The sequence below is a fragment of the Grammomys surdaster genome, unplaced genomic scaffold (assembly GCF_004785775.1).
Source record: "Grammomys surdaster isolate TR1022 unplaced genomic scaffold, NIH_TR_1.0 237, whole genome shotgun sequence".
Taxonomy (NCBI): domain Eukaryota; kingdom Metazoa; phylum Chordata; class Mammalia; order Rodentia; family Muridae; genus Grammomys; species Grammomys surdaster.
Window position 1 is genome coordinate 1471935 of NW_021604682.1, and position 16228 is coordinate 1488162.

The following is a 16228-nucleotide window of genomic DNA, read 5'->3' on the forward strand; positions in this document are numbered from 1 at the left end:
TTCACAATCTGCTTTTGTGCTTAATAAATGACAGACTTTTGAATCGGTCACATACATTCTTCCCATGCCTTAATGACGACAACATTGTGTGCTGCGCAGGGCTGCATGCAGCACGTCCTAGGCTGCTGGACCAGCACCACCTCCCCATTCGCAGTCACCTCCCCGGTGCATGGCTGCCTAGCCTCAGCTCTGCTTGTAGCGTGGGTAGGTCAGAGTTTGTGATGGGCATGGTGCCTGGATAGCCATTACCTCCAGAAGGGCCACACAGGAGAGTTCACATCCCCAGCCACTAGCAGTACCGGTTACTACCCCTCTAACAGGGTCACCATCCTGAGGGATGAGCTGAGTTTTCTCCTCTCCTGTTCTCTTTTTGGACACCTTGTGGTGAAAGGCTAGAGTTTCCTCCCTGAGCCTGCTCCTGCTCTGCTTTGCCTCAGGTTCAGAGAAGATCTCAGGACTCCTGCAGAGACCTGGCCACCTCAGGGCATCACCCCAGAGACCGGGCTGCGCGTGCAGCTTCTCAGCACGGTTGACTCGGGGGCCTCTGATGTGGAGCACTGCTCACCAGAGGGCAGGGCACTCCCAGCAAATAAAGTATCACTTATGGGTGGGCGGCCTATAGCACGGGACCTTGCATGGACAGGAAATTCATGTCGAACTCTAAGCTCACGGGTGACAACCTCCTGTCAGTCACCACACCTTTCTAGAGGGGTTCAGGAAGCTTGGAAAGGCAGGCATCCTGACCGTGTGTCAAATCTGTGGCATGAAGCTGGGACAAGAGGACCTCAGGAGGCCCTGTAGGTAGCCCTTGGTCTTCTGTCTTGTTAGCTCAGGTGCCCCAAAGTACCCACTGTGTGCCTCCAGCCCAGTATACTGCAGTTCTCTGCTTCTGGTCTCTAGTGCTCGCCTGTACACACTCAGTATTTTCCACAGCTTTATGTGTTAGGCCCCTTGGCCTCCAGGAGAGCTAACTAGAAGGAGTAGGTTGCTGGGGGCATTCCTTGGAAGGTTTACCAGCCTCCTGTCCTTTCCAATCTACTTCCTACCTGACACAGTGTGAGCCCCTCCGCCATGCTCTTCCCTCTATGAGGAACTTTCAAAAGCGTGAGGTAAGCCAAATATTTATTCCTCTTTAGTTAAGTCAGGAATTGTGTTGCAGTGGCAAGAAAGCTAACATGTGACCCAGCCAGGGCAGAAAATTGCCTGTACGAGCCACGTCATACTCTCTGGTCAGGTGGAGTCTGATTCTGTGTTGCCTTTGAACATTGTAGAGCCTTCTGCAACCCTACCTGTTATTCACCTGCCCTTGGGCTCTGCCTGAGGCTGGGGTGAGGTCTGGGCAGTCCCTCTTTAGGATTTATAGTCCTTGTGCTGGTCTCATAAATACTTTATTTCTTCTTCAGTGGTGATGGAGAATTTTCACAATGTTTTGTTTTTTTGTTTTTGTTTGTTTGTTTGTTTGTTTTCCACAAGGGCATTGTTCAGTTGACTTAATGAACTTCTAAGTTTCTCTTTAAAAAAAAATAACAGTACCAAAAAAAGAGACGGGTAAGAATAATTAGAATTCTCCTAGAATGACTTTTTAATATTTGCAATGCGATTTTTATTTATCCATAACTTGGATTATTTGAACCTTCGCTATTTAAATATGCAGGTTAGACAGCATCAAGTCCAAGCATCAAGTTCAGCTTCCCACAATCCTCCACTCTCAGCCTCACTAAGTGTCAAGCAGGCCCTTGGCACCAACAGGTCAGACATGATTCCCAGCAGCTAAAGGACACACCTCAGAGGCCCTTCATTCCCTGGCAGCCTATCCTGCGAATCTTAGCCTCACGGTCACTCACTTTATAGACAGGAGAGGGAGAGAGGAAGATACAACTAACTAGAAAAAGACCCGACAGTCTGGCCATTCCCCTCCTCTGTCTGTGTCCTCCGGGAACAATGGTGTCATTCTCAAAGGAGAAGTCTACCGAGCAGAATTTTTGATTCTCGGTCCTAAGTTAGAATGGTCATACTTAGTTTGTGAGATCTAATTGTTTTCCCGGTTAGAACTGTTGGCATTAAGTATTTACTTAGTCATGAATCACTGCACACTGTGGAAGAAGAGACTCAAACGTGGCGGTTCTCCTTTTGGGCTGGGGCAGGGTGTAGGTGATCAGTCTGTCTACTTTCTGGGGTGCCATCTGCGCAGATGTACAGACGAGCAGCCTCTTTGGGTGGCAACGGATCCAGCTGTGGGTCTGTAGATGTACGGGAAGCATACACCTAAGAAAACTATCCAACAGAACTGCCGCTGGTAGTCTGCCTTGCTTCTTACGGGTGACCCTTCTGCAGGGACATGGTGGCCAGCAACACGTGCTGTACCTGCAGAGCGTTGATTTCGTCTCCTAAGTGACCCTTACCAACAGTTCCCGGGACCAGTCAGCTCACAGGAATGCCTAGCGGAGCAGAAATCATGATGCACTAACTTAAAGCAGCCCTATGGGAGGGGGTCAGGGTTTCATTCCCCAAGCAAACCAAGCTTCCTAATTAGTTACGGGTGTCTAGAAAGCTCCGGTACTTCAAGCCCACGAGCCTTTGCTGAGCCTCCTCTTAGGACCCTCACGTCTGCCGCAGCGGCTCAGCTATTTTTTTTTTCTTTTTTGTCTCACTCATGTTCAAAGAACTCATGGCAGGCTGTGGTCACCGTGGAGATGAACACCATAAACTCCTGGAAGTCACACTCCCCATCCCCATCTTCGTCCAGCGTCTCCATCACTTTGTCCACCACTTCCTGCTCTTTGATTTCCTGAGAGAGAAACAGAAAGAGGTGATTAATACCTCTTTCTAGATAGAAGACTGAGCCGTCAGAGTTCTACACTTTTTTTGTTTTTTTGGTTTTTGGGTTTTTTTTTTTTTTTTTTTTTTTTGAGACAGGGTTTCTCTGTGTAGCCCTGGCTGTCCTGGAACTCACTCTGTAGACCAGGCTGGCCTCGAACTCAGAAATCCACCTGCCTCTGCCTCCCAAGTGCTGGGATTAAAGGCATGTGCCACCGCCCAGCTCAAGCTGACAGAGTTCTATTAAAAGTACCGGGCTGATCAATTTGCGTCAGAAAGAATGCCGATACAGGAAATGAAGCATCCTAACAGCCTTCTGTGAGCAGGGACAGTCAGCCACAGGGAAGTGGGCAGCGGTCTGTTCTCCTCTTCCCTTTGGTCTGGCGCGACCTGGATTACTTCAGAATAAGGAAAAAAATGAAGTAACGAACAGCCTGGGCCAGTGACTTGAGAGAAATGAACTCGGTGCTCCGGAGTGTCTTGTGTGTTTGGGAGCTCTGTGGATCCTAACAGTCACTAAAATAACACTTGGGAGCGTGTCAGAGTTGCCGTCTGTCATGTTCTTTTTCTTCATGAGTAGCTTCCTAGATGTCATACATAGACTTTTCCCCTGACAGTTCTGATGCCAAAGCTGCATGAACGGTAAGGCTGCCCCGACACACAAAGTAGGTGAAAGGTACATCGTACAGCTCCTAATGGATGGCCCAACAATGCAGGCCTGAAAACTTCTGTGGGAAGAATGCAGGCTCTCAGTAGACTGTTTCAGCTAACACCTCCCTGACAGGAGAGCTTTGTGGGGAAGCCAACTGCTAAATGACGGTGATTCCCAAGGGCTCATAGGGGCTTTCAAACATCTCCCAAAAGATAGATGGGAACAGCATAGTTCTCCCAGTTACAAGTGCTATGATTTCGAACCTACACAGCCTCCAGAGGCCTGTGTAGGAGGCCTGGTGCCAGCCTGTGGCACCACGGGGAGAAGATAGAACCTTTGGGAGGTAGGCGGAGTGGGAGAAAGCTGCATAACTGGGCCATACCCCTTCCTTTGTTTCTTTGGTCCTCACTGGGGTGGTCTGCCTCATCTAAGGCCCCCAAACAGTGAAGCCTGACACCTGTGCACCGAAATCAAGAGCCAGAATAAATCTTTGTTGCCTGGCCATGGTGGCACCTGCCTCTAATCCCAGCACTCAGGAGGCAGAGGCAGGTAGGTCTCTGACTTCGAGGCCAGACTGGTGTCCAGGGTGAGTTCCAGGACAGCCAGGGCTATGCAGAGAAACCCTGTCTCGGAAAACAAAACCAACCAAATAAATCAATAAACCTTCCCTCCTTCAAGTTGATTTTCTCCAGTGCTTTTGTTGAACCAGGCCAGCGAACATGTAAGATGCTTTGATATCATACATGTCATCGTTTATAAAGATGCCATTACCGGCTAATTTTTTTTTCCTGTTGTAAAACCATGAGAGTAGTGAGTATCTTAAACTGTTGTCAACTGGGCTTTTACTATCCACGAAGAACTTGACCCGCTCTCCTCATCCCCACATACTCTTCTTCAAAGATGAAGACGTTAAGACTCTTCTATTAAGTCAAAAGGCAGAGAATGCGTGGGACTATAACTGGCTATGCAAATGGAGTTTCTGTCACCCGGTATCTGAATGCCTAAGGAGTTAATCCCAAAGCCCAGTTTTCTCAGCAAGGTGACAGGTTCTTTACCTCCCCACACAACAATGAAGTAGTTTGTCTGGATGGGAGAAAGGAAAACACCTGCCACACATCCAGTCAGTGAGTATAAACATACCCAGTTAACTTAGAGTGTGGTTTCCTGTCACCATGTGACACGGCTGTGCCCCAGAGTTATACCCTGGCTTGGCACTTGATCAAACACTGACTAGTTTTCCTCTGTCTGTGTGGTTGGCAACTTCTGTGGCCCAAGGGCACTCTCTGTGGCAGGACACATTCGTGGTATACCACCAACATTTCTATATCGCTCGAATTGTGCCACGAGCGTTAGTTTAGGGGACAGAGAGAGCACTGGGTGGCAGAAGGATTACAGTTCCCCTCCATGGGAGCACTTGGTTTATGGGCAGTAGAAACACTAGGAGCTGACTCAAGGGCAGAGGAGACAGCGGGTAAGGAAGTACTCGATTTCACTACCAGAATATTAAGTGCCCGGAGAAAAACAGCTTGCCAAGAACCCTTCTGTAGCTCTGTAAGTGGACTCCAAACTAAACGTATGCCCAGTCAATGTTATATACTCTGGGGAGGCTTCTCTTCCCCTCAGGCAAGTATCCACTCATGGATATGCTACACTGGGTGCTTTGTGGGCCCTTGTATATCAAATATTGAATTACTGAGTGCTCAGTAAATGTTTTATCTTTTTAGTGGGAAGTACCAGTCAGCTAGACAAAGGGAAAAGATTTCTTCCTCCGCCCTAAACTTGTCATGCTTTAAAAGAAGTGTGTGTGTGTGTGTGTTTATGTGTGTGTGTGTGTGTGTGTATGCCTACATACTCTCACACCATGGTACACACGTGGAATTGCTTCTCTCTGTCTACTGTGTGGATCCCAGTGATCAAACTGAGATCATGAGACTTGGTGGTAGGTGTGTTTACCTGCTAAGCCTTCTCGCTGGCCTTGTTCTGTTTTGAGAGGTGTTATCCCTGTGTGGCCCAGGCTGGCTTCCTGTTTCCACCTTTGAAGTATAAGGACTACAGATTCGAGCCATAACCAGCTGATGGTTCCTGAGTGTCACTGGTGAGTGATTTGCTGTTCTGTTCCGTCCACACCCATGGATTCTTAGATTCAAGGGACAGAAACAGCCCGTCTGAGCTCATACTCCCAGGGTTTAGTTGTTCAAACTAACATCCAGAAGCAGCCCAGGGTATCCAGAGACAGGACCGGACATAAGGACCATTTCTAGTGCAGTTCGGCGATAGTTTCCTAAGGCTTACCTCCAAGAAGTGAGAGAGTTCATTGTTGATGAGCTCCTTCAGTTCTGATTTCTTCAGCTTGTGCTTGTCACCCTCTCTTCCGGAATACTGATGGAAGATGTCAATGAGGGCCACCATGGCCTTCTCCAGCTCAGACATCCCGGAGGCTGCAGAGGAAGGATACCTTTTCATGTTTTCTACCCTGTTCTTTGGAGAACTTAATACACTGCTTTCGGGCCTCAACTCAGATGAGGGATAGAGAGGCCTGACAGAGAGGGGCATCCTGGGAGCCACGCTGACCATGGTTCATCCTCTTTTGTCCAGTCTTTTGTCCAGGCCCACCAGCTCCCCTCTATGTCCCCATGGGCCACAGGGCTAAATTTCCAAGACCATTGGCTTCTGGTTGGGTTTGGTCAATGAGAAACTAGCAAAGATGCTGACACAAAGCATTAGGGAGTGACTCCAGGTCTCCCTGGTGGTCAACCCCAATCCCAGAGGATATACCTCTAATATATCCCTGGTGGCTACCCTCATATTTTTATGTATATCAATATCTATATCTATCTATATATCAATATCTATATCTATCTATATATCAATATCTATATCTATCCATATCTATATCCATATCTATATCTATATCTTACTTCAATGAGATTAGAGCAGTGAGCAAAAGAGGCAACTGGTGTGTCCGGGGAGCGTATGCTAGAGACAGACCTGTGTTTGCTCCTCTGTTCTCTCACATATATATATATATATATGTGTGTGTGTGTGTATATATATATACATATATATACACATATATATACATGTATATATATATGTATGTATGTATGTATGTATATGATCAATTTTTAAAATGCAATAAACAGCATCCTCATACAGCAATAATATCAGGGGTTAGGAGGAAAAATGCAGGCACTTCCAAAAGGTTCTGAGGAGCAAGAATAAGAGAGTTCTGGCTAGTTTTATACCCGTTTGACACACGGTAAAGTCCTATCTCAGAGACAAGAACCCCAATTAAGAAAATGCCCCCATAAGATCCAGCTATAGAGCATTTTCTTAAGTAGTGATCGATGGGGGAGGGCCGAGCCCATTGTGGGTGGGGCCATCCCTGGGCCGGTGGTTCTGGGTTCTATAAGAAAGCAGGCTGAGCAAGGCAGGGGGAGCAAGCCAGTAAGCAGCATCCCTCCATGGCCTCTGCATCAGCTCCTGCCTCCAGGGTCCTGACCTGCTTGAGTTCCTGTCCTGAATCTCTGTGATGATGACCTGTGATGTGGAAGCCAAAGCTGAATAGCCCTATCCTCCCCAAATTGCTTTTTGGTTACGGTGTTTCATTGCAGTAATAAAAACCCTAACAAAGAGCTTATTTTCATTTGAATCGATATATTAGTTTAAGATATTTAAATAAAATATGAGTGAGATTTTTTTTTTTGAATGGGGGACAAACCAAAAAAAAAAAAAAACTGTAAAATTCATCTGGAAAATAAAGGTATCATTGTACCAAAATAACAGTGAAGTGGCCTTGCAGAAACATGTACTCCAAGGTCATATGATTCTACTGGCATCCTGACACAGCGAGACGGAGGCCCAGCCCAGCGTTCTGTGCTTACTCATTAGCCTGGCCTTAGAGTACAGCGGCTTCTTTGTGAACAGGCATGCATCCCTCTGAGAAGCAAACAGCTTTCGCAGTGAGCACCTGACGCAGCAGCCACAGCCCGGGAATTTGGGGAGGGCCACTCAATTATCTGAGGGACTCCATTAACCAAGGTGGCTTTTGGGCTCCTTTCAGAAACCAGTCACTTTAGACAGAGACATTTGGCAGCTCCTGGCCTTGAGTTCTGGTCCTTAAGTCAGAGCCTTGTTACAAGTAAACAAACAAAAAAGGTTCCAAAGTCATCTCCGTGTTGAACATATTATATTTTAGAATACAATTTTAGTAGCCTTTTACATTTTTAATAATGATCTCCCAAAAGAAACGAAGGTTTTTGGCGTTCATCGGTTCTTTGGTTCTTTGGTTTGCTCATGTTTTCCAAAGACACCTGACGTACCTCACATATAAGTAGAACAATGCAATATAATATTACAGATAGAGGAAATGTAATGTTCTCTCTTAGTTTCTTAACTTGAGTTTTCAGTTATGGTTGGTCTTTTAGCTAAAAAGAAAATCTTATGCATCTGGGTGTTTTGCCTGCAGGTATATCTCTGTAGTGTGTGTGTACCTGGTGCCCTCAGAGGTGGGAAGAGGGTGTTAGATGCCCTGGAACTGGAATTACAGGCAGTTGTGAGCTGCCGTGTGGATGCTGGACTGAGCCATCTCTCCAGCCCTGGTTACTGTTTTTGTTTGTTTGTTTGTTTGTTTATGAAAGAAAATACGTTTAGTGCCATGGGAAAAAAGTGGTGGGGAGGGGAGGGGAAGGGAGGGCAGGCACAGAATTACCTGCCTTTTTCCTTTTAAGATTGAGATGGGGTCTCACTGTCCCCAGCTTCTCTTTTAAATCACAATCTTCTTATTATCTCTACTCTCCCAAGTGTTGGCTCACACCCAGCACAGTTATTGATTAAAAAAAAAAAAGTCTTAAGAAACTCTGCATCACACAGATACTGCTCAAAATCCTAACGGCTGGAGGAAGGAAAGGTTAAATGATCTTTTTTTTTTTTTTTTTTTGTGGAAAAGGACTAAGACTTAAGAATAAATGGTGTAACACCATATCCCATATGTTAAAAAAAAACTCCATAAAATTTTGTTTTCATAACTACATTAAAAATTCAAAAATTTCCCTATTTTTTCCAACTAAAGAAGCATTGGTTTGTTGTCTGTCTTCTAAGTCAAATGTATTAGCCTTTATTTAAAAAAAAACAAAAAACCAAAAAACCACAGGGCTTGAGCTTCTTGGAATGTTACTGTCTGTAAGGTGAGAGGTCCCCACAGAGGCTGCCCCTCCCCAGGAGGAAAAATGGGGGAATCAGAAGCCACCCCCAAACTCTCATTTCTCTGCCCCAATTCATAGTGATTTGAAAAGATTCAACTACTTTTTTTTTTTTTTTGCAGTGTCTTGGAGATGTTGCTCTTGGCATTTCCAATAGGGAAACTGGAAAAGCTCACAGGGGTGTTCCAGGGACCCCAGGAAAAGCTGCCATGAGGAAGGGGGAGCTGTGTTTGGGGATTTGGGGTAACCCTATTCCAGGAAAGGAAAGCCTTCCCTAAGGACTTAGAGAAGAGCACTGTGTGCCATCTCTGAAAACACCAGTAGTTATTCTGAGTCTCTAAAAATGACCTAAGGTTTCCCTGGCTTAATGAAATCAAAGCCAGAGACAATGCCCTGCCGTGGCACAGACACTGCACAGTCAATGTTAACAACAGTCGTAAGGAAACAGAAAAGGCAGCCTCGTTGGCAGTTTTAAAATGCCGCCAAACGTCCCCCAAAGGTCTTTTAAAAAACTTAAAGCTCAATTCCCATTCTCTCCCCTTCACCCCTCACCCTCCAGGAAAGAAAAAAGGCAGTTTTTCTTGGGTGCTGTCAGTTGTTCTGTCTCACCTCCTTGGTCACCTTTTGCTGCTGGAGTCCTCTCTGGCTTCAGTGTCCGAGTAACAGGAGTGTAGACAGAGCGGCTTCTTATTCTTCCTCCAGAGAGAACTGGGTGTGGGCTTGGCCGCAGTCTGCTGCAGGCTGAGGCTGCCAATGGGGGCCGAGGGCAGGGAGGAGCTAGAGAACCAGGCCTGCATACAGGGCCCCATTGAGTGGTACCCAGGGGATCCACTGGGCAGCCACGATTGGATCTGATCTAGAAAGAATATGGGCCTGTTGGGCAGGAAGTGTGGAGTCAGCTTCTCTGTGCCTTTTAAATTTATTATATGAATATTGATGCAGTTCCAAAGGCAAGGCTGGGGGTGGGAGGAGGAGAGAGACGACGTGGGTGCAGTGATTTAAACAGCAGACATGCAGCCAAGAACTGGAAACTTCCAGTGCTGAGCGCTGGAGGCTGTGTGGCCCTAGCTGGCTTCCAAGGAGGCCTTTTGAGCATCTTACCTGCCTGCCAGCTTCCTGGTCCCTTCCTGCCGTGGATGTGGATGCTGGGCAATGGTTAACCCCATACTTGTCTTTGAGCCCAGTCTTCTAAGGGACCAGCATGCAATAAGTTACTTACTTAGTACTTGTTGCAACCAGGGAAAGACATGCCAGCTCTTGTCTTGGGCCTCTCTCTCCTCACCCTGGTCAAAGGTTATGAGTTGTCTGAGCCAGAAACACTTTAGAAAGAGCCTGTCCCGTGCTCTTTTCGAATAGGGAAGAAATGTCGTGCCTCTTGTCAAGGCACAAAACAAATCCAGAAAGTGGTCTGTGTTCCTAATGCCTATTTCAACAAGAGCACACCTGAGCTTCAAACAGCATCAGTTGTGTGCTCTCGCCCAGAAGGGAGCAGTCCTTTTGACAAATCACGCAGAAGCAATGGCCCAAGCTGACCAAACAAGCAGAGGATAGCTTAGTCACATGTCCCTTTGCCCCTCGTGTTCCGGGTGTCTGTGGGAAGAGCTACATGGCAAAAGTCACCCAAATATCACATAGACCAAGAGGTTGACAAGATATGTTAGGGGGTAGAATAAAACTTTCCCACCCAGGAATGTAACCTTTCCTTGAGGAAAGCAGGCAGCATCTATTAGTTTTGAGGCAGAGGTATAAACCCCTACTCTGGTTCCTCCCTATTACAGGGGGCAACTTGTCATTTATCTATATGAGATCAAAGCCACTGGTTCCCAAAGATTAGGTCCCCTAATCTTCTTAGTCCCCAGTAGACAATAAAAAGGAGATGACTCAGGGAGACAGCCATGATAATCATGGCTGGCTCAGGGTACCAGATGATCGAGGCATCTCTAACCCCTCCCTGGCTGTTTTCAGTCAGTTACACTGACTTTAAGTAGAGATGTTCAAATTCCTCTGTGTGTATGTGTGTGTGTGTTTGTGTGTGTGTCTGTGTGTCTGTGTGTGTGTTGGTCTTCAAATCCCAGACAAGCCCCCACAAATGTTACAGGATTCTTGGGTTAGGGGTGGTCATCTATGGCTCCTATGGAGTGGACAAAGAATTCTACATCCTGGAAAGAAGACACACTGAGGAAAGTGAAGTGACAGTTGGAGAGTGAAATGGGTCACTGAGGTATGGCAGCCCAAGATCTTTCATGTAGGAGACATGAAAGTAGTCCCTTCATGCCAGTGAGAGAGATCTGAGGCTCCCAGACAGATCTGAGGCAGGGACAGCAACACAGCTACCACCTGAGGGAAAGCAGAGATCCTGAGGGCCCCTGACAGAAAAGAGCAGTTACAGATCATGAGGGCAGCTTACAGAGTGAAAGTAAGTTACCGATTGCATCGATCACCAATGGAACTGGCTTTAACTTTTTATTATTTATTTCTTTACTTATTTATATTTATTTAGGTGTTTTGAGACTGGGTTTTTCTGTGTGGTTTTGGCGGTCCAGGAACTCACTTTGTAGACCAGGCTTCTCCGGAACTCACAGAGATAGAGCCATGTCTGCTTCCCAAGTGCTGGGATTAGAGGCACGCACTACCACGTCCTTAACATTTTTTTTAAATTAGTTTTTGGACAACTTTATGGTCTTAAGCACCCAGAATGAAAGTATACTCAAATACTAAAGTGGTTGAGAATAGAAAACAGACGACAGACTGGGCTTTAAAGAAATACAAATGTGTTAGAAAGATAACTGAGTGAATAAAAGTTCATAGTGGTGACAGGCGGCCTGATTTCAGTTCACAGCACCCACACTGGGTGGCTCACAATCAATTGTAATTATTTCAGGGGATTCTGCTCCATAGGTAGCATACCTGAGTTCACGCATATATACACACACACACACACCCCACACACAAAGACACACAAGCACACATGCACCACAGAAGCACACATAAGTACACATGCATGACACAAACACACACTACACAAACACACAAACATACACACACACACAAACACACACACACCACACAAACACATATACACACATAAACATACCACATAAACACACACCACACAAACACACACAAGCACACACAGAAGCATACACATAAGCACACAAACATACACACACACCACACAAACACACAAGCACACATGCACCACACAAACACACACACAAACACACACTACACAAACACACAAACATACACTCACACAAACACACATGCACCACACAAATACACACACAAACACACATCACATACACACAAACACACACCACACAAACACACACCACACAAACATACACACACACTAACACATCACACACACACACCACACAAACACATAAATACACACACCATACAAACACACACCACACAAACATACAAACACACACACTAACACATCACACAAACACACACACCACACAAACACATAAATAATCACACCATACAAACACACACCACACAAACATACACACATTCACACAAACACACATACACCACACAAACACATACACACAAAGACACAAACACATACACACAACACACAAACACACACACCACACAAACACCCCCAAAGCCTTTCGAAAGCTATACGAGAACTCAGATCTTGTATAGTCCTTCCCACTACACTTTGAGTATGGGCTCCTGACATCCCAGGTGGCTTCCCATTGTCCTAGCCTTCAGCCTCGCTTCGCTCCTGCTTTTGGCATGACCTACTCAAATTGTTCTTTGTCTATTTCCCTGTCCAACCCCTAGACCTGCTGTCCATCCATCTGTTGCTTTATCTGGCCCTGGTCCTGCTCTTTTGCCTCTGCAGCCGGACTCAAGGCTGTACCACAGCAGTAGCTGTGTTTATCCACAGATCTCCAGCTGGGTCGTTATCTTACCCCTTAGAGACTTCATTTCTTTCCATTTCCCAGCTTCTTAGGCCTCTTTGAAACGTCTTTAACTCTTTGTAACCATTCTGTAGTGTGTGTGTGTGTGTGTGTGAGTGTGTGTGTGTGTTGGGAAGATAGCTCAGTGAATAAGCATTGGTATTGCTTATAGAAGACCTTACTTCAGTTCCCAGAGCCCACACTGAGTCACTCACAATCAACTGTAACTCTAGTTCCAGGGGATAGTATATAGTGTATGGTATATGATACAATTATACCTATATAAATACACGTGTATATGATACAATTATATCTATATAAATGTGTGTGTATATGTGAATGTCTATTTATGGCATGGTACAGAATATGTGATCTGACAGTTAATATTAGTAGTTAAGACTGAAATAGAAGAGCCTGTGTTTGCCTCAGCCAAGGTTATCAAGGAAAACAAGAGTATCTGACAAAATGTTGCCAACATAAATCGGAAGATACTGAAAGAGCTTACGATTGGGGTACCAGTGGGCACTGAGGTAGATTCTCCTTCTGAGTTAGGTATATATTAGCATAGTCATTAATGCTATAGGCAAGAGATTAGTTATTAGTGCTATATATAAGAGATTTATTAGAATAGTTAATAATGCCAAAGACGGACAGCATAGCAGGGCCTGTATAGCAGAGTGAGGTGAGTCCCTTACAGGTTTCAGAGGAAGGGAGGCTTCATGCCATATAGATGCTGAGTAGTCCATAGCACGCTCCCGTAGAGAGATCCCCAAGTGGTAAAGATGAGTGTGTGTGTCCTGAATTCTGCGGAAGGAAATGCTTGGCTCTGGCAATGTGGGGAGGAGAGGCACAGTTATTAAAAGGCCCCATTATATATATAGTGGGGGATGTGCTGCCGCTGGTAGCTCTTCTGATGTCTTCAAGTCTGGTGTTCTGTACGCATCCTTGGAAATGAGAATTATGGGACCCGCTCAGTTCCTGGAATCTGGGGACCCCGGGGAGTCTATTAGAGGCCTAGGGAGTCACAGACAGAAAGAGACTATGGCTGATTAGACCCTAGCCCCAAAGCTAACAGACAAGCATGCTCACCTATGTTTCTGGGCATTGTGTTCTTATAACTGTGCCTTTGAGCTTTTGTCTCAGGTTTACCCACAGTGAGCTTCCAGGAGGTCACTCATGGTGGTTCATGCCTCCTTGTCCCGGCCCCTGAACCCCTTACCAGGAAGCTGCCATTTTCTTTGATGCCTGTTCTTCCTGAGCCTCATTTCGTTGATGGGTCTGGAGGAACTATGATTTCTGATTACTCCACTCCTCACTTGTGTGGGATAGAGGGATGGCTCTGAGTTCTTATGTGACAGACTCGATGCCGTCAGTGAAGTTGCTTTTTGAATACATAAAATGTATAATACACCATTGTAATCACAAATAGCCCATTTGTAAAGGAAATGTATACTTTCAGCCAAATAAAATGCTGAAGAGCCCAAGTGCCAACCAGAAGCTCGTGGTCTAGCCAAACTCACCATGGGTGTTGGCCAAGAAGTGGAGAAGTGACCGGCGAGCATTGGGCAGGCAGTGATGGGCGAGCATTGCTGTCTCATAGCAAAGAGTCGTCCAGTGGCGAGTGCTCATGGACTGTTGAGAACCAACCCACAGTTCAGTCTGTGGTACTTGGGGGATGTTTGGGAGCTGGTGATGAAGGTTCAAATCTCACTTTGTTTTACGACATGTCTGGATACCAAAGGAACCCATCTGGCCTCTGATTGGGTAGTGAGGCCAAGCCGATCCAGGGAATTGGAGGAGTTGGCTCCTAGACACCCAGACTACAGAGTCCAGGACTGGCATGTTGGAAAAGAGACTTCTTCCTGGGCTAGCATTTTCTATCAAGGTGGCTGACTTGGGTCAGCAGGCAGCTTTCTTTGGATTTCCAGAGCCGCTGCCACCTTTGCTGCCTTGTTTCTGGCGTCTTAGAGCGTCCCTCCCTTCTGCCCCATCCCTACATGGTCAGCCAGCCCCTGGATCTGCTCAGCTGGAGGAAGAGGTTACCCCGGCTTGCTCTTTGCGGGAGGAAAGACAGCATTGTTTTCTCATACAAAGGCCCCGCTACCAATCTGCTCATGAGGCCCGTTACAGTGCCTGATGATCATGGTGGAGAGAATGGAGATCTGTGTTCTAAAGGAAGTGGGGGAAAAGACAAAAGCTCCCGTGTGCAGGGCCAGCAGCGTCAGCATAAGAGCCAACTGCGGTTCTACCCAGCAGGACCAGCAGGATGCCACTGCCCCAGCCTGGGAGCCACAGCATCTCAGAGTTAGGCTCAGATTTCTCATGCCACCACTCGCGGTTTGCTTGAGTAGTAAACAGGTTTACACATGTGCAATGTAGTGGCACAAATACACTTACAGCATAAGTGCCCGGTGCACTCAGTTGATGGTCGTTAACCTGAAACTGTGGGGACCATCCAGACTCCTCAGTCAGAGAAAGCAAAGAGCTCTGAATAACAGTAGCGTCCTCCTGAGCCAGACACCCTAGGAGCTGTCATGTGGCTGAATCATTGGCCCATATTTGAGCGTGGCAAGTCTAGGAATATACCCCATCCCCGATCCCCACGCTTTGGCAAATTGTTTATAGAATGTGAATATTCACATGTATCACAGTTTATTATTTTTCGTACCACACCAAACTCCACTAAAACATTTTGTTTTCATTCGGAAGTCAGTAAAACCCTTCCAGAAGAACAAACCCAGTGAGTGGCTTGGAGCAGAAAGCAGGGTCCTGCCATTTCTTCGCTCTGAACCCACAGAGCCAGGGCAACAAAAAGGGCCCAGAGCAAGAACAACAGGACTATTGTTCTTGTATTTGTGTCTGAACCTTCTAAGTTGTGGAGACAGCGGGAGGTGGGGGCACGAGGCACAGCCACATGAAGCCACCTTGTGAGCCGTGGCTCTACCACGTGTACTTGGTACTCAGAAAATTTCTCAAAGTGTGAGAGAAATATCGGAGCTAATGCTGGGGAAGCCGTCAAAAAGAAAGCTACATTGCGCCTGGTGTGTTTATAAAAAGATAAAGAGAGAGGAGATATGTTCTGTGGAGGTGTGGTGAGATATGGGGGAAGGGGGCGTCTCAGCGGGCCCATGCCGAGGCATCCATTCCCCCTGAGGGACCAGTCACGGTATAGTATAGAATAAAGTTTTATTCAGAGCATGGGGAGGGGAGTTAAGAGGGTAGTAGAGGCAGAGAGAGGGTGGGGTAGAGGCTGGCCATGAGCACGTGGCGGGGGAGGGGGAGGTGACGAGAGGACAGAGCAAGAGGAAGAGAGTAAGAGAGCGAGGAGGGGGCAAGCAGCCCCTTTTATAGTGGGTCGGCATACCTGGCTGTTGCCAAGTACTGAGGGACGAAGCTTAGACAGAACGCTAACAGTGCCTTTGTGGAACTCTTCTATATCTGTTTTAATTACACTCTTAAAAATTAAAAAAAAAAAAAAAAGAATCTGGGAGATGCCATCCAATCTTGGCAAGTTTAAGGTTGAAAAAAAAAAAAAACCAACCTCAGACTGACCTATCTTGTATGTTTGTGTTTGTTTGTTTTTCTTTTCTCAATGGGAAACACTATTCTTCACAAAGCCACACAGTACTGTGGCTTTG

At 46.3% G+C, this 16228-nt stretch overlaps 1 protein-coding gene across 1 annotated transcript; it reads right to left on the minus strand.

Moving 5' to 3' along the window:
• Nucleotides 1-1558: 1558 nt before the first annotated feature.
• Nucleotides 1559-9357, minus strand: S100b (S100 calcium binding protein B). The gene is made up of 3 exons (XM_028773996.1): nucleotides 9280-9357; nucleotides 5762-5907; nucleotides 1559-2788 (listed from the first exon to the last, which is right to left on the minus strand). The coding sequence occupies exons 2-3, from the start codon at nucleotides 5897-5899 to the stop codon at nucleotides 2648-2650; spliced, it is 279 nt and encodes a 92-aa protein (XP_028629829.1). The 5' UTR covers nucleotides 5900-5907; nucleotides 9280-9357; the 3' UTR covers nucleotides 1559-2647.
• Nucleotides 9358-16228: the final 6871 nt, after the last annotated feature.

Excerpts from the sequence above, each read along its gene's own strand:
- S100b (XM_028773996.1), bottom strand. The coding sequence starts at position 5,899 with ATGTCTGAGCTGGAGAAGGCCATGGTGGCCCTCATTGACATCTTCCAT. Across the intron at positions 2,789-5,761 it reads AACTCTCTCACTTCTTGGAG|GAAATCAAAGAGCAGGAAGT; the intron begins GTAAGCCTTAGG and ends TTTCTCTCTCAG.